At 38.6% G+C, this 18,822-nt stretch overlaps 1 protein-coding gene across 3 annotated transcripts in view; it reads left to right on the forward strand.

The window, feature by feature from the left end:
• Positions 1-4,016: 4,016 nt before the first annotated feature.
• SNX13 (sorting nexin 13) overlaps positions 4,017-18,822 on the forward strand; it is a 172,099-nt gene continuing 157,293 nt past the window's right edge. For all 3 annotated transcript variants that reach the window (XR_013160024.1, XM_077122343.1, XM_077122346.1), the window contains exon 1: positions 4,017-4,249. Coding sequence is in view for 2 of the 3 variants with exons in the window: in XM_077122343.1 (XP_076978458.1) it covers positions 4,238-4,249 (12 nt within the window). In the remaining variant the exon portion in view is untranslated. The remainder of the gene's footprint in view (positions 4,250-18,822) is intronic.

The following is an 18,822-nucleotide window of genomic DNA, read 5'->3' on the forward strand; positions in this document are numbered from 1 at the left end:
ATTATTAAAGAGCATTGTGAACATTATTATTTTGTTATGGCTGCATCTGCTGGTGGCAAAATATATTATTTCTGCCTCCGCCTCTTAGGCTTAAGTTGGCTCAATATTTCCTTAGAGAGTACAAGAGAAAAGCACATGCTGGGCTATTTGAAGCCAGACTTCAGAGTTGTCTTAAATGCTCTGAGATTTTTGCTTACCATTTTGCCTTACTGAAGCCATAACAAAGAATCTGGATAGCCTGCTGTTGTCTGCTCTTAGAAAGTGTCTCCTCTGTTAGTACTGCATTATTTCAATACTGATTTGCTGGCTTTGACATAGGATTTTGTTAATGAACATACAGTGCTATTCAGTGTTCAACAGAGGTGGTAGGTGACAACAAGACTGCATTATTATGAAATTGGAGTTAATAAAATGGCTTAAATCAGAAGACTAAATGTGACAATTTGATGGATACAATTTCCTTAGGAGGCTGATGTCATACTTTTTCAGTTTGTCAAAAGGAATTATAGCCAATCTGTGACAATCTGAATATGTAAGTTTTTTTTGTTTCAAAATTTAAAAATAGGCAAATTGAATATTCTGAATTTTTGCATGTAGGTTTAGAAATCACTGACAGTGTCCTGTTTTAAAGCGTCCCACACTTGATTTCTGCCTTTGATCTTTTTGTAATCATTTCCTGTGTTAATCAGATTGGACACTGCTATGGGAATCAAATTTTTTCAAATAATAGTGACAGATGTATTCTTATCACGTGCTTCTTAAAAAGGATAGTTTTGTTTTTAATTTCCTACTTACAGCTATAGAACCCAGCATCTCAGTTCATCCTGTCCCAGGTTTCCTCTATAAGAACTCATATAAATGTGGTGTGTTTAAGACCACATGGGTCCCACCGCATCACCACAAAAAATGACCACATGTAATGAAACTGCAATTTATATAAATTAAGTACTTTTTTTAAAAATAAAAGCAAGCTGCTTCTGCAAGTATTCTCTTCTGAACTACAAAACTTAATTTCCATACTGTGAAACAATCCACTTTTTTTTACTTTGTTGCTTCTTCTCTTACTAGCAAATTAACTTTTCTCTTTTTCACATAATTTATTGTAGCCCACATCAATACCTTTTATAGATATAGTTAAGTAAAAGTTATTCTGGGATATAGGCTGGGAGAGACAGAATTCTTAGGTAGAGAGGTTGCTAGATAATTGTTATTGCTCAGATCAATTCTCTCCAAATCCCTCCAGCCCTCTTTAAGGCACCCACCCATTTCTGTCCTCTTTTCTTAGTTTTGTGGCACTTACTTACCCTGGGTGCCCTAACTATATGGCATGCTGTTCTTATCAGTCGAGGTGAGACTAGCATTGAAAGAGACATCACCGAGAAGGAGAGACATTGGCTGTCGGCCAAGGGCAGAGTAAGTAGTGCTGAGCTAGCAAATTAACTTTGATTCATGTGCAAGATAGATTGGCCTAAGAGATTTTGTTTTTAACGTATTTTATCCCCATTACCACCCCTCTCCCCCAATCTCATTATTCCTTTTGAAAATATCCGTAGTGAAATAAAATGAAGGGAAAGGCATAACTTACATTCTAGTGGTGGGAAAAGTAATGTCCTCATAATTGCAAAATAAGACCATACAATGGCCACATGGAAAATTAATGTTTCAACACCAAGGACTTTGTTTTTAATCAGTGTTAGGTCTTTTCTTTTTGGGATCTTTAGGAGGAGAATTAATTCAAGAAATATTTATTGAGCACTTACTATGTGACATGCACTATTCTAGCACACTAGGTGCAGAGGAAACACCATTGAACAAAATGAAACATTCCTAACCTCATGGAGCCATTCTGGTGGAGGGAAGACAGTAAGAAAAGCAATGTCATTATGTTAGAAGGAATAAGTGCCATGAAAAAAATTGAAGCAAGGGAGGTTGGGAGTGGGAGGTAACACTTAAAATGGGATGGGCAAAGTAGGCTTCATTGAAAAAGGTGACATTTGAGGAAAGATGGGACAGAAATGAGGGATCTAGCCAAGCAGGTATCTGGCTGAAAAATTCTTTCAGGCAGAACAGTCAATACAAAGGCCCTACGGCAAGACCATACCCTGGTATTGTAGGCATACAGAGCAGGCCAGTGCAGCTGGAATGGAGTGCTTGGTATAAAGAAGGTAGAGAGGTGGGGTTGGGGTGGAACTTGGAAGTCTAGCTAGTGTAGGGACTTTTAGGTTAAAGGACTCTGGCTGAAAGAATCGGGAAGCTATTGGGGAAGTTAATGAGTTTGGCTTGTTTCTAGATCTATAGACAATTTCTGAATGTTCAATGCATACCCATGCTGTGTCACAGGTTTGTACAAACCTCAAGTTGTACTCAATTTGCCACCTTTAAAATAAGCGAAGATGCCTTGCATTTAGAAGGGGGAAAATATGTAGATAAGAAAATTGAATACTCAGCCCAGACATTTAATTCTCTAGCTGGTATCTTAAATATTAATGACTGTCCTTCTCTGTTTTCTTATTTACAGTTTAGAACTGTATCTTTTTCCAGGTTCCTGGTTGACTCTAGTATCTCTAAGATTCCCTTAATATCTTAGTCCAGATGGTATTTCTTAATCTTATCTCCTATTTATAGCTTTATCTGTCAAGACCTATAACCCATTTGGTGTTACACAAAGGTCAGAATTTTGCTGGCCTAGCAATGTGGAAATTGGTGGAAATTATGTATAACAAGTAGATTAAAACAACCACAAAAGAAAAACTACTTTACCTCAATTAGTTGAATTTAGCAAAATCAGGGTTTTTCTTACATTTCTGCACGACTGCCTAAATGAATTATTTTGATGAGGACACAAAGGAATAGAGATAACACAAGGCTTGTAATGCCCTTATTTTTTCTTTAAGAGCATTTTAAGTGTATGTATTAAGTATATTTGATTTTGCACAATAGTATCACCTTTAAGTGCAGGATGGGGGAAGCTTCAGTTAAAAAATCTACTTGTCTTAGTTTTTCAAAATGTCTTTGTACTCCTTCTAAAAATGTGATACAAATTTATTTACTCTTCAATTTCCTTGGAAACTGCAGTTTCAACATAAAACAGAGTAGAACACTTTGACATCCAGTTCAATTCAGGGCGAAGAAGTGACAGCCTCCAATTCCGCACATTGTTCCCAATTCAGAATGTGTAGATTCAGAATCGTGTCAGTCTCTGGGGCTTCTAAGCAGAGTTTCATAGTTTAATGCCATTAAGGGAGGAGTATTCACAATGACATCTGCTGAAATCTATTTACGCTGATATTCAAATACACTGCATAAAAGCTGGAGACAGGAAAGTTACAAGACCGCAGGCAAAAGCGTGTTTAAAAATTATTTTTATGTTTTAAAGGTCTTTTATAAGAAGCAAAACGAAGCCCTCGCTTGTACTGGCCGATCACCGAATAAGCGACAGTCCTAACTCTACTGCGATCGGGGTAAAGCCGATATGCCCCTATCGCATCTACAACTTGTCCCGCACCCTTACAGAAAATTCACTGCACGTTGGGAGGGACAAAGGAAAGTTCCCGGCAAACTTGAGGAGGACAGGGGCTGCGAGGAGCCAGTTTCAGAGAGCATCTGAGCCCCAAATCGTGGAGGAAGCCAAACTCCCACGTTCTTCTCGGTCGCCGCGAAGGAAATGAGAAGGGGAAGTTTTTCTACAAACCACCTGCCGCGGGGTCCCCGGCACTCCCAAGGGCCGCAGCGCCCTCAGCCGAAAGTTCGGCCTCAGCCGGTTTCGCCCCTCCCCAGGATCGGCAGACCCCGAGGGGCAGCGGAGAAAGAACGGTTCGTACGGGCGCGAGAGCTAGCTCCCGGGCTCCTCGCTCGGCTCCCCACAATCCCAACTCCGCCCTGGAGCCAAGCCTCGCGGGCCTCGCCGCCAGCGCCGTACAGGCAGCCAGACACCCGCCTCCGCCTCTCTACGAGCGGGCGTCATGGAGACGGTCACGAGGCGCCGGCGCCTCCCTCGCCCGCCAATGGGAATGCACGTCGCGGGGGGACGCGGACGCCGCTCTTCCAAGATGGCGGCGCGTCCGTCGCGAGCCTCTGGGCCGGGGGGAAGCCGGCGAAGAAGAGTAAAGCCGCCGCCCGGGAGAAACCTGAAAGAGCAGTTGCCGCGGTCGGCGGCAGCCCGGGCGGTTTTCGCTGCTGCTGCGGCTGTTGCCATGCGGCGAGGCTAGGGAGGAGCGCACTTCCCCGGGGTGTAATAATGTTAACAGAGGTAAGCGGCGGCGGCGGCCAGTGTTTACCTGTGACATGGGGAAGGGCCGGCGTCAGCCGGTAAGAGCACAGCACTTCTCCCACCCGCTGGGCCGGACCCTAGGCAGCGGGTTCTGGGGTCCAAGGAGAGCGGGGAGCCTACAAGTGCCTCCTGAGCAGTAGCTGTGCTGACTCAACAGAGTCCTTCCGCCTTCGGCTGCCCGTGCCTCGCCTTTGGCATTTGCCACTTGTCCATCGTCCCTGGCTCTGGGCTCCCTGTCGCTGTTTCCACGGCGTAATTCATCGCTCCCTTCGTGGTGTCCGTGTCACCTTACTCGCTGCCCTGTGGCGGTGTTGGCCTCTTTGCCTTGGTGCTGGTCCCAGTTCCTTACGTTTGCCCGAGGTCTCCCTTGTGTTCCCGGCCTCCAGGGCCGCGGTCAGCATCCTGGGCTTGCCTCTGGGCCAGACAGGTTTGTTTCCCACCCTCCGCTTGGACTCCTTAGGGAGGTGGACCTCCTTTTTCGCCGAGCCACACTTGTATAGCCCATCCCACCCATCGCGTCCCCTTTCGCTTAAATTGTGGCGTTTAGAAAGTTGAGCCTAGCATCTGACCTCTTGGTTTGTGAACGGCCCCCTGGCTACTCACTGTGGAACAGTTTTTCCCTTGGATCTGAAATGAAAGTAGGGCAATTACGGCTAAGCAATCAGTTTCCCTTTTCTAGTGCCAGTGTCCATTGCAAAAAGCAGACTTTTTGAAAAAGTGGAGATTGTCCTTACTAGCAGTACTCTTAAGAGGAAGAGCTAAATGGGCGCAACTAGGAACTTGACGCCAGCTAACAGCTATAATGAAGTGATATATGCAGCTGTCCGTGTCATTAAAGAAGAATTCTGAAGCTTGTGGAGTTGATGAAATATGTTCTTAGAAGTTATTCAGCACAAGTGTTGTGAGAATCCTTATGCCGGATCTCAGATACTGGCTTAATCATCTTTGTGGTCTGACCTGGGTTTGGTAAACAGTTTTAACGGACATTGGGAAGAAGTCCCATTATGACTTTTAAAGAAAAAATATGTCTAGATGAGTGGCTTTTATTGTGTGAAAAGTCATGATAAAGGACTTGTCTTCCCATCTTGATGGCAAACTCTGAGGAACTTCATATTTTGGTACTGGTATTTCATAAGTCCTATACAGAGGCTGACATATGATGTGTTTGGTAAATACCTTTTGATTTTAACTTCTAAAGCTTGTACTTCAGAAGCAAACTACATCTAAAGCGAACTACTTCTTTCTACTAGTTTGAACTCACTGTGCATTTCTAAATTCTACAGATTTTTCATTCCCAGAGAATATTTATCCAAATGGGGATTATATGGTATGTCATAAGCTTCTTGCTGTCATTAGCAGTTATCAGGTTAAAAAAGACCTGTAAGTAGCAGAAGTACTATTTTTGCACAGTGTAATATTTTGGTGGAAATAATTGGCTTTATAGATTTTTAGTGCTGTCTAATGTATAATATTTTATGAGGTGGCTTAGGTTAAATTTGGCTTGGGTTAGCACTTTTTAAGTTTTTATATTTTGACATGAATTCTGTGTTTGGTAGTGACATAATGGCTTGAAAAAGAACTTTCTAAGCTTTCATATTATGTAATTTTGTGTTTCAGTGAAATATTTTAGACTATAAATTGATAACAGTAAGATGTATTTTAGTGCTTTGTGTGTTGACAGCACATGTGGAGCCAGGGTTCCAACCTTGGTGCTACCATGTCCGTTCTCTTAACCTCTATACTGGATTGCCTTTCGAGATTAAATGGTGCTTCACTTGTATCTATGTCTTTTAGAGTCATTTTATAGATTTGGAAAATGAAGCCCAGAGGCTTGTCCAAGGTCAAACAAGTATTAATTAGCAAAGTTTAAAATAGGGTTCTATCATGGTACACAACTCTGACCATTCCTCTTAGGTGCCTTTCAGGTGAGGAGTTTTTAGCTCTCTTGATAGATTTTAAAACATACTTCCTTATTTGACTGTTAGGAGTTGAACTGAGAATTATTTTTGCTTGAGGAAAACTAGCTTTACCTTAGCTTTTTATTTATTTATTTTTTAAGTAAGACTGAGATGTTTGAAATGTTTTTGGCATAAAATTTTCTTTAAAAATTAATATTATGGAACTTCTCTTTACTGCCACTGTTAGTGCTAACTCAGATCAGCAGGTTTTAGGAGGTGTCTTTAATTTATTTTAAATCTCAAAATATATAATAATGAGCCATGCAATGAAGTGTCTTTACATTAGTTAGGTTTAGCAAGCATTTTCTTTGCTCAGAAAGTGTTTGGCAAATTGTATTATGTCCTCAGTTCCTTTATATCTCACCACTGAAGTAGGCAATGTCCCCATTAGTCAGATGAGAAAACTGAAGAAGTATAGAGTTTAAGGTAACTTTCATTAAATCATCATGTAAGTGGAGGAATCCCTAGTCACATCTAGGTCCTCTTATACCAAATTATGTGCTGCTCCTGTTGCTCAGAACATCATTAATTTTTTTGTAGCTAATATTTTCAGTATACTATTTTTTGTTGTCTTTTTTTAAAACCTAAGTGAGGTTGTTAAATAAATTTATAATAATAACAGTAATGATAACCATTCGTATGAAACTCTTTTTAGTTTTGTTTTTTGTTAAAATAGACTTTTAATTGAAACTCTTTCAGAATTGAAAGCCATGCAAATGATTAAGGGTTATATTAAGCTAAAAGGAAGAATTTCTTAGTTGAACAAGCTAATATATGCCTTGAACTTTGAAACTTGTAAAATATGAGTTAGTGTGAATTGAAAGTACAATCTAGGTTGTGTTGGTTTCTTTTTTTTTGAGTAGATAAGAGGTACATGGTTCTTAAACTTTTTGGTTTTGATATGTGTTATTGTTCTAAATACAGTTGATTTATTTAGAAGATTTGCTGGGTAAATCTGTGTGTTTGTGTCCTTTGCATATTCCACATTGATGAGAGTTTTTTTTGTTTGTATGATTTTACTTTAATGCCCAGTTACATTTTCCCCCCTTCTACTGCCTTTGCTCTTGTTAGCACTTCTAATTCATTGTTATTCCTACAATACTTGGCAAAAAATTTGTCATAATATACTTGAAAATTAACACTCACTTCGCTCTCTTTAAAAAGTATTTCTGTTGTTGAGGTAATATATATATTTAAAAATTTTCCTTTTTAACCATTTTAAGTGTGCAATTCTGTAGTATTAATTACATTTGTAATGTTGTGCTACATCACTGCCATCCATTACCTAAACTTTTCATCACCCCAAACAAAAAATCTATCCATTAAATAACTCCCTAACCGTAGCCCCCAATCTCTAATCATTCTTTCTCTATGAATGTGCATAGTCTGGATAGTTCCTGTAAGTGGAATCATACAATATTTGTGTTTTTTGTGTCTGGCTTATTTCACTTAGCAGAATGTTTTCAAGATGCAACTATGTTGTAGCATGTGTCGGTATTTCATTCCATTGTTATTCATGGCTGAATAATATTCCATTGTGTGTATATATCACAGTTTGTTTATCCATTCATCTGTTGATGGACACTTGGATTGTTCCATCTTTTGGATGTTTTGTATAATGCTGCTATGAACATTGATGTACAAGTATTTGAGTCCTTATTTCAATTTTTAGGGTAGGTATCTAGGAGTGCAGTTGTCAGGTCACGTGATAATTTTGTGTTTAACTTTTTGAGGAACTGACAAACTGTCCCCCCCACCTCTTTTTTAATAACAGTAAAATTGCATATGTCAGAATTAGGGGATGGGGTATTTGTTTACCTGAGAGTTTGTTTCATTGAAATTTTACCAGGGAATCTTCACTAAATATACTTTAAACTTTTCTTAATATTTCAAAAGCTATTAAATTATTATTTAAGCATTTTGTTATTACAGAGAGCTAAAGGTATAGACGTAGAATAATGTGCTGAATTTGTACTAGTCCTGTGGCATACTCTGGTGATTGTTTTTGCATAAAAACCAATTAGCCTGTTGTAACTTATGCTTAAAAAAATAACGACTGCAGACTGTAGTTATTTGAAATTCTTGGTTGTTGGGCTTGTGTGTACATGTAGGGCATTAAGTGAATGTTACATAAAAATAGTTTATATTTATGTTGTTACTTCCATCCAGATTTATTGATTTTATAAGTTGCTCTGATTCTCAGTTTTGAGGTTGACAGAATACGGATGAGGGGGAAAGGCATAATTGCAGCACTTGAAAGTGCCAGGTTAATAGTTGGTAAGAGAGTGAAAGGTTTTGTAGTTCAAATAAATTTGGAGGATAGTTACTTAAAGGAAGTTAAATAGGTTTGTTGTCTTCAGGGCTTCTTAGAGCTTTTAATAATAGGTGGCTGATTCTCATAGAGATTGATGGAATTTGTACAATTGTTTATCCATGAAGACTTAATGTTTTTGGTGTTCAGAAGACTAGAGTTTCATGTGTTGTACTTGGTGAAATAAGAAAGGATCTCAGGACTTTAAACATATATACGCACTGTGCAGGTTTGAATCTGTTGTGTATCCCAGAAAGGCCATGTCCTTTAATCCTCATTCATTATTGCTGGGTGGTATTTCTTTTATTGTTTCCATGGAGATGTGACCCCCCCAGTTGTGGGTGGTATCTTTTGATTGGATGGTTTCCGTGGAGCTGTGTCTTTACCCATTCAAGGTGGGGTTGCTTACTGGAGCCCTATAAGAGGGAACTGTTTTAAGCTTGAGAGCCATAAGAGCAACTAGAGCCCATGCAGTCAGAGAGAGACCTTTGAAGATGAAGAAAAATGCCCCCAGGGAAGCTTCATGAAACAAGAAGCTGGAAGAGAAAGCTAGCAGATTCCCCATGTGCTCTTCAGCTGAGAAGGAAATCCTGAACTTTATCAGCCTTTCTTGAATGAAGATAACCTCTTGTTGGTGCCTTAATTTGGACATTTCCAAAGCCTTGCCTTAATTTGGATATTTTCATGGCCTTAGAATTGTAAACTTGCAACTTAATAAATTCCCCCGTTTCTGATATATCTCATTCTGGCACCTTGCAAACTAGAACAGAATTTGGTACTAGAGAAGTGGGGTGCTGCAGTTTACAAATACCAAACATGTTGGAACGGCTTTTTAAATGAATAAGGGGAAGATTCTGGAAGAGTTGTGAGGAGTTTGATAGAGAATGGCTAGAACATTTTGAAGAGACTGCTGGTAGAAATGTGGACTGTAAAGATACTTCTGATGAGACATTAGGCAGAAATGATGAATGTGTTTTTCCAAACTGGAAGGAAGACTTTCTGTGTAGAATTTGAGAGTGATGAACTTGGATATTTAGCAGGAGAAATTTCCAAACTAAATGTAGAAAATGCAGTTTGGCTGCTCCTTGAAGCTTGTAGTAAAATGGGAGAGAAAGAGATAGGTTGAGAACTGAACACTTGGGTACAAAGGAACCAGAAATTGATGGTCTGGAAAATTCTGGCCTTCCAGGAAGGGAGTCTCCCAGAGAATAGAATCCCGCCTGAGGATTTAACCAAATGTGGAAGCAGTCAGCCATTTCATAAAAAGCCAGAATTGGAGATGGAGTTATCCAGGAAGGATTTGTGGAAACTCCTTTTGTCTGATGGACGTGGTCCTTGCCTACATAGAAAGCCAACGAGAGTTGTGGGATCTGTATAAACGGAACTGCTGCCAGTCTGGACTGAAAGACTCAGGAGAGGAACAAGTGAAGGTAGGATGTCTTCAGAGGCAGAACCATGGAGGTTAAGGTCTGAAGTCAGAAGACCTCAGGCCAGGAGAACAGACCCACCCAAGTACTTGGAGAGGGTATTTGCCCTGAAGGCAGAAGGTGGGCCTTCCCACACTTTGCAGTGAAAGAGTTGTGCCACTTCAGGCCTTGGAGAGGGTGGAGAACATTCCTTGGGGTTTGGGGAGAGCCTGGCTGCGTGTGCCCTGGAAATGGCACAGAGTCTGGGTGTGATGCTAGGAGAAGGTGGAGCCTAGAAAAAGGTAGTTTCCCCAATTTTGTCCCAGTTTTGCCTTAGGACAGACCGTGACCATAGTTGACTCTAATGAGATTTTGTGCTATTTCTGGCTTGTATTGCATTTGTATTGTTACTGAAATGGTTTAAGGCTTTCTGATATTATGATGGAATGAATATATTTTGCGTTTGGAAAAAACATGTCTTTTTGGAGTCCAAAGGTTGGAGCCCACACAGTGTCATGCACTTAGTAAATGTTTAGTAAAACGTGTTTTCATGGTGTTATTAATGCATTTTTAATGGAAGTACTCTTGCAACATGTTATTCCTTAAACTGTGAATTATTTCTTCTATTATTAGGTAAGGTCATTGCAAAGGCTTTTTGCTAGTAGAGACATTGAAACTTTGGCATTCAAAGGGTACAGGGGGTAGGAAAGGGACTTTATAATGGGATTGAAGGACACCCCTATCTAGAATAAGTCTGGCATGCCACTCTACATACAACATTGTTCAGCATTTTTGTACAAGACAGATTGAATATTGTCAACCATTTCTCATGAATTGTGAAGGGAGTTTGTATTTTCCTCCCTTGATTCCAAGTTTTCAGAGAGCTTATAAGTAAATTACACTTATTAACCAATTATTTTCACTATATTTTATTAATACAGTACACATATCAGCTCTACTGATCAGCAGTCAGCTAGTGTCACCTTGTCAAGTTAATGGAATTGCAAGCAAAAGAAAAATGTATGTGATAATTGAGTTAAGCCTTCCAACTTTATGTCAGATGTATCTTCCATAAGACATTTCAAAATATTAAAAATTAGTTTTTAGACTTTAGACTTTAGACTTAACCATCCTTGGGAATCCTAGGTAGGGAGATATCATTATATAAGACTACTATTTTTCCTTTCCATTAAAAATATTTTGAAATAATTTCAAATTTATAGGAAAATTGCAAATGTGTAATAAGTAACACAGAGAACTCCAATATCCCCTGCCCAGACACTCAAATTTACCAACTTTAAACATTTTGTCACATTTGTTTTCCCTTTTTCTTTCCCTCCTCCTCTCCCTTCCTTCCTTGCCTATCTAATTTTCTTTTAAACATTTGAAGGTAGTTTGCATGTATCATACTCTTTGATCATTTAACGCTTCCATGTATTTTTCCTAAGAACAAAGATATGCACGTGTGAAACCACATCTAAGTACAGTTATCAAGTTCAAGAAATTTAATATTCATATAAAGCATATAATCCATTCCAATTGTCTAATAATATCACCCTGGACATTTTCTCCTCCATTATTAGATCCAGTCCAGGATCATGTATTGCATTGTTTTGTCATTGTCTCTTTAATTTTTCTTTTTAAAATTTTGGTAACAAGTATACAACCTAAAATTTCCCATCTCAACTACTCTCATGCATAAAATTCAGTGTCATCAGTCACATTCACAGTGTTATACTACCATACCACCATCCATTACCAAATTTTTCCATTACTCCAAACTGACGTCCTCCACACATTTTTGTATTGACCCTTCATCAACTCTCTGGTTTTCACATGGATTTGTTCCAAAGTTTGTTGACCAAGTTTCCATAGAAATTGATCATTGATAGCTAGCCCAGCCCAATGTATGTAATACATGTTCATGATTAAAAGTGTCATAGCATGAATTGCTACAAATTTTTATTTTATTTGAGGGAACATTGGGACTATGAAGCAGAGTAGGAAGTAAGTTAAAATTTTTTGAAGGCTAAGAAATTTAAGGCATTAGTTTGCATTATTGATTCATTGCAAAATGTTTGGCTTTTGATCTCAGTGTAATAATTGCCAGCATGGATATAGGCTTTTACAGAGTATAAAAGGTGTGTTATAGCTTAGTATAATCATAGTGTTAAAAGTATTCTTATGGTTAATTTAATTTCTGGTTTAGTTATGGAATAAAGAAAATTAGAGAATAAAGGAAGAAAAAGGGTGTAAGAGGATGTTTGAAATAGATTGCTTTATGTGGATTCAATTAAGCGGCATTAGTTTAGCAATCATGGGAAAGGAGGAAGAAACGAAAATACATTCTATCAAGGATAAGAGTTTCTAATTCTGGCCATTTACAACCATTTGGTGGCAAAGCTTAATAGCTTTATAGCTTTTTCCATATGAGGGTCTCAGGTCATGGCTTTTTAATTTGTGTTTTGAAATTCTGTGGTTTCATAGACCATCAAATGTCTCCTCAATTGATGGTTAATCTAGCATTGATACTCTATTTTGAATCAGGTTTAATTTTGATAATATGATGCCTTAAATATTTCTGACTGCAAGAACTTAGAATTAAAGCAAGTGGACTGTTCTTGAATTGAATTTTAACACTTGAAAAGTGGTTCAAATTGAGTGACTACAGGCTGTCATGATAATACACTTTAATGTCTGTCGACAAATTATACCTTACTATAGTAGTAAGACAATACACAAATGAACCTATATGTCAAACTAATTTTAAGGAATGAGCTCCAACTTTACACTTTTGGTATGACTTTGGGGAAGTTTGGACTTTCTAAGTTTTAGTTTCCTCTGTGTAAAATGGGGATAATACCACCTTCTGAGCTATCTTCACATTGTTGTGAAGTTCACATAGGTAATGGACAGTATAATTCTTTGTAAACTGTCCATCATTATAGAAATAGTGGTTAATACATCACATTTTTTTTTCTATATATACTTTGTATTAATATGAACTCAAGGCCTAGGCTTCATTAGGTTTTACTGCTCTGTAGCTACTCGGTTGGGCTGAAAAGATGGGGGTATCCACAGGCCACTTGTACAGTTGCAAGGCAGTCAGGGAATAGGCTAAAAAAGCCGAAGATAAAAAACAGGCTGCTAAGATAAAAAACAGGCTGCTAGTGCATTTGTCAAATTAGTAATTGAAGATAGTTTCTTATGTGGCTGGTAAACTGATTCCAAAGTATTTCTGAAAGTAAGTCCCCAAAAATATATTGAAAGAGGTAACATATTTGAGGGTTAGTAGTTGTTCATATGTATATATTCTGAAACATTTGTGGAAAAAGAAATCTCTTATTACTGTGGTTCAACTCTGGTAAATTTTTCTTTTTCTTTTTCTTTTTTTTTAACTTTTTTTATTGTGTAGTATTACATATATACAAAGCAAAGAAATAAAAAAGCAATACTTTTCAAAGCACTCTTCAACAGGTAGTTACAGGACAGATCCCAGAGTTTGTCATGGGCTACCATACGATCCTCCAATATTTTTCCTTCTAGCTGCTCCAGAATATAGGAGGCTAGAGGGCTTAAATAAATACTTTATCATCAAATCGACTTTTTTTCCCTTCATTTGTTTGTGAACAATAGCATATATACAAAAAAGCTATAAATTTCCAAGCACAGCACCACAATTAGTTGTAGAACATATTTCAAACTTTGACGTGGGTTACAATTTCATAATTATAGCTTTTTATTTCTAGCTGCTCTAAAATACTGGAGACTAAAAGAGATATCAATTTAATGATTCAGCGTTCATATACATTTGTTAATCCTATCTGCTGTGCATAATTCCACCATCAACTTTGATCTTTCCATACATCTCATTGGGGTTGTTTGGGCTATTGCAGTTCTAAATTTTTGATATTGGAAGGATCTGTTACTAATACGGGGTAGGGAGATGAAACTATCTGATGTTCTTCAGAGGCTAGGCTAAGTTTCAGGGCTTATCTGGACCAGGGACCCATTTGGAGGTTGTAGGTTTCTGGCAAGTTACTCTAGTGTCTGAAACCCTTGTGGAATCTTAAAAATTGCCCTAGATGTTCTTTAGGCTGGAATGGTCCTGGTTGGGGGTTGGCAGATTATGATAGATAGCAAGGTCTACCTGAAGCTTGGATTAGAGCAACCTCCTGAGTAGGCTCTCTACTCTATTTGAACTCTCTCTGCCTCTGATACTTTATTAATTACACTTCTTTTCCCTCTTTTGGTCAGGATGGAATTGTTGATCCCATGGTGCCAGGTCTAGATTAATTCTTGGGAGTCATCTCACACATCACCAGGAGGCTTTTCACCCCTGGATGGCATGTCCCCCGTAGCGGGGAGGGCAATGATTTCATTTGCAGAGTTGGGCTTAGAGAGACTGAAGTCACATCTGAGCAACAACAGAAGTAACTCTTGGGCATGCCTATAGGTAGTCTAAGCTTTTCTGCTTTGTATATAAACCTCACAAAAGTAAGCCTAATACCGAATACAAAAACTCAGAAATGGACAGCACAATACTACCTAACTATAATACAGTTATGTTAAAACACTGAGTGAAGCTGCATGTGAGAATGATAGAGGGAGGAGGGCTGGGGCATAAATGAAATCAGAAAGAAAGATAGATGTTAAAGATTGAGATGGTATAATCTAGGAATGCCTAGAGTGTATAATAATAGTGACTAAATGTACAGATTTTAAAAATGCTTTTGCATGAGGGAGAACAAAGGAATGTCATTACTGCAGTGTGCTGAAAATAGATGATAATATTTTAAAATGTCACCTTATGGGTGAGACTAAAGCAAAAAATGCTTATTTGGTACAAAATTTATATTTTGACTAGTGCATTTCCTAATATAACTTATGTAGATAGTTTGATTGAACACCATAAGTACTTGGAATCTCAGGTAGGACATGAGATTTTGTTGGTTTGTCCAGAGTGATGCCCCGATGAATCCCAGAGTGATTCGATAAGTGAGTGGAAAAGTATTTGCAAAGCCCCCTTTGGAGAATGGTGAGAACGGGGAGAAATTCAACTTCCCCAAGTTGAATTCTTGATATTCTCACAAGCAGTGTGGAAAACCAAAGCTATAGGCTGAGCCCCCAGTCTTGGGGTTCGTTCATAAGAAACTTAACCCAACAAAGGATACTTAAAATTTAGGCCTAAGAGTCACCCCCAAGAGAGCCTCTTTTGTGGCTCAGATGTGGCCTCTCTCTCCAGCCAACACAACAAGCAATCTCACCACCCTCCCCCTGTCTATGTGGGACATGACTCCCAGGGGTGTGGACCTTCCTGGCAACGTGGGACAGAAATCCTAGAGTGAGCTGAGACTCAGCCTCAAGGGATTGAGAAAGCCCTAGAATGAGCTGAGACTCAGGATCAAGGGATTGAGAAAAACTTCTCGACCAAAAGGGGGAAGAGTGAAATGAGACAAAGTGTCAATGGCTGAGAGATTCCAAACAGAGTCGAGAGGTTATCCTGGAGGTTACTCTTACGCATTAAGTAGATATCACCTTCTTATTCAAGATGTAGTGGAGAGGCTGGAGAGAACTGCCCGAAAATGCAGAGCTATTGAATAATGATATAGCTTTCACAATGTGACTATGTGATTGTGAAAACCTTGTGTCTGATGCTCCTTTTATCTGCCATGTCAACAGACCAGTAGAACATATGGAATAAAAATAAGGAATAGGGGAAACAAATGTTAAAATAAATTAGGTTTGAAATGCTAGTGATAAATGAAAGTGAGGAGTAAAGGGTATGGTATGTATAATCTTTTTTTTTTCTGTTATCATTTTATTTCTTTTTTGGTTGTCTTTTTGTTTTTTTCTGAGTTGATGCAAATGTTCTAAGAAATAATGAATATGCAGCTATGTGATGATGTTGAGAATTGCTGATTATATATGTAGAATGGAATGATATGTTAATGTTTTTGTTTGTTCTTAATTTTTTTAAATTAATAAATAAATTTTTAAAAAAAGTAAGCCTAATGATCGAAGGCAAAAAGTAAGCCTATTGATTTGGGTGTCCCTAAAGTTTGACACTAGTATCAGGGGATTCCCTGATGGTAAGGTTTAATAGTTTCATATTCTTTCTCCCCTCCCTCAGGGGACTTTGCGAATACTTTTTGATTATCTGCCTAATGTACTTTAGGATGTTTCCAGGCAGTACAGTAATCCGTACAGGATTAAAAGCCCTCTTTGTTATTCTGTGCTTCCTGTGTTTCACTTGTTCAAATGAGCTATACAGAAAGATTAAATTAGATTACACACTACAGAAAATTTCAGTTTGGATCAAATAAACCTTTCTTCCATTGCTCTCAGAGAGTATGCGTGATTCTGTTCTAGTTTGCTAGCTGCCAGAATGCAACACACCAGAGACGGATTGACTTTTAATAAAAGGAGATTTATTTCATTAATTCTTCAGAGGAAAGGCAGCTAACTTTCATCTGAGGTTCTTTCTTACGTGGGAAAGCATAAGATGGTCTCTGCTGGCCTTCTCTCCAGGCCTCTGGGTTCCAACAACTTTCCCAGGGGTGATTCCTTTCTGCATCTCCAAAGGCCTGGGCTGAGCTGTGAATGCTGAGATGAGGTATGCTGAGCTGCTTGGCCTGTACTACGTTGAGCTCTCTCATTTAAGCACCAGCCAATTAAATCAAACATCATTCATTGCAGCAGGCATGCCTCCTAGCTGACTGCAGATGTAATCAGCAACAGATGAGGTTCACATACCATTGTCTCATGTCCACAGCAACAGAACTAGGTGCCTTCACCTGGCTAAGTTGACAACTGAATCTAACTACCACAGGTTCTAAAATATAGACGCTGTCTTCCTTACTCCTGTCTTCTGAATTACTTTAACCCCAATCTGTTCAGCTTCATTCTTATTTCTAAATATCTTATCTCTAAATATAAACAGCCTCTCAAAATCCAAAGATGTTAATCACCACTCCAAACTTAATGTGTCTGCTCTAAAAGCTTACAATCTAGGCCCCTGTTTTCTTATAAGCCTTTTCTAAAGGTGACCATACCATTGTTCTTTTGTTTCTGGCTTATTTTGTCTCACCAAATGTCCCACATGTTCATTCTCATCATTGCATGCCTCACGACTTTGTTCCTTTTTGTAGTAGCATGACCTTTGTTCATAAGTATACACCATTGTTCGCCAATCTACTTCTCCGTTAGTGCATCCTTCAGCCACCTGCGTTCATCAAGCATCATGTAGTAGGCCCAAAGTCCACAGTCGATCAACATTCTCAATTTTAGGTAATTTCATTGTTCCCGAGAGAAAGAAAACCAATAAACACACCCTCGCCAAATAGAAAATCTGAACCTCCTCTTAACTCTTGACCCTCACCCCATTATTTTTACCTCTCCTGTTGCTGTGATAGTGCTGATGGTTTCCTGTTGAACATAGCTCATATAGCATGCAATAGCAGTTTTCCCCCTGTACCCTGGACTTAAACAGTCTTTATACAAGAATCAAATCTTTGAAGTGATTTTTACTAGAACTGATTCATATTTCTAGTGTGAATCAGTGAGACACATAGGTCTATACAACCCCTTTCAATCTTGTTCGTCTTCAATATAGTGATATTACTTCTAGACCCACTAGAGAATCACCTTTGTTACTATCTATTCGCTTACATTGGAGTTCAGCCTTGTTAGCTAATGGTTCCCCCATCTCTAATTTCTATGTACCTCTAAGTCCCCTATATTCTGTATTATAAGTCACTGATTATACCTTTATGTTGGTTATAAAAGTGGAATCATACAATATCTATCCTTTGGTGTCTGGCTAATTTTGCTCAGCATGATGTCCTCAAAGTTCATCCATCTTGTCATGGACATCAGGACGTCTTTTTGGCTTACTGTTGCATAATATTCTGTTCTATGTATATAGCACATTTTGTTGATCCACTTGTCTGTCTATGGGCATTTGGTTTGTTTCCATCTTTTGGCGATTGTGAATAGCACTGCTATGAACATTCGTGTGCAAATGTCAGTTTGTGTCGTTGCTTTCAGCTCTTTTGGGTATATACCAACTAATGCTATTCCCTATGACTCTACCAAGTAAACTCGATATTTGGTTTCCTAAGGAACCACCAAACAGTCTTCTATAGTGACTGCACCATTATACATTCCCACCAGCACTGCATAAGTGTCTCAGTTTCTCCACATCCTCTCCAGTATTTATAGTTTACTGTTTAGTAGCAGCCATTCTTAGAGGTGTGAGGTAGTATCTCATTGTAGTCTTGATCTGCATTTCCCTTATAGCCAGTGAAAATGAGCATGTCTTCCTGTGCTTTTGAGCCATCTGTATGTGGTCTTCAGAAAAATGCCTATCATATCTTTAGCCCATTTTGTAATTGGGTTGTTTGTTCTTTTGTTGTTGAGTTGTATGATTTCTTTATGTATACAGGAAATCAAACCTTTGTCCGATATGTGATTTCCAAGTATTTCCTCCCATTGAGTTGGCTGCCTCTTCACCTTTTGACAAAGTCTTAAAAGGTGCAGAAGCATTTGATTTTGAGGAGTTCTCATTTGTCTGTTTTTTCTTTTGCTGCTTGTGCTTTGGGTGTAAAGTTTAGGAAGCTACCTCCTATTACTAGGTCTTGAAGATGTTTCCCTACATTTTCTTCTATAAACTTTATGGTACTGGCTCTTATATTTAGGTGTTTGATCCATTTTGATTTAATTTTTGTGTAGGGTGTAAGATAGGGGTCCTCTTTCATCCTCTTGGCTATTGATGTCCAGTTCTTCTGTGCCCAATTATTGAAGACTATTTTGTCCCATTTCAGAGGATTTGGGGCCTTGTCAAAAGTCAGTTGACCATAGATTTCGTGGTCTATT

The sequence above is a fragment of the Tamandua tetradactyla genome, chromosome 1, assembly GCF_023851605.1.
Source record: "Tamandua tetradactyla isolate mTamTet1 chromosome 1, mTamTet1.pri, whole genome shotgun sequence".
Taxonomy (NCBI): Eukaryota; Metazoa; Chordata; class Mammalia; order Pilosa; family Myrmecophagidae; genus Tamandua; species Tamandua tetradactyla.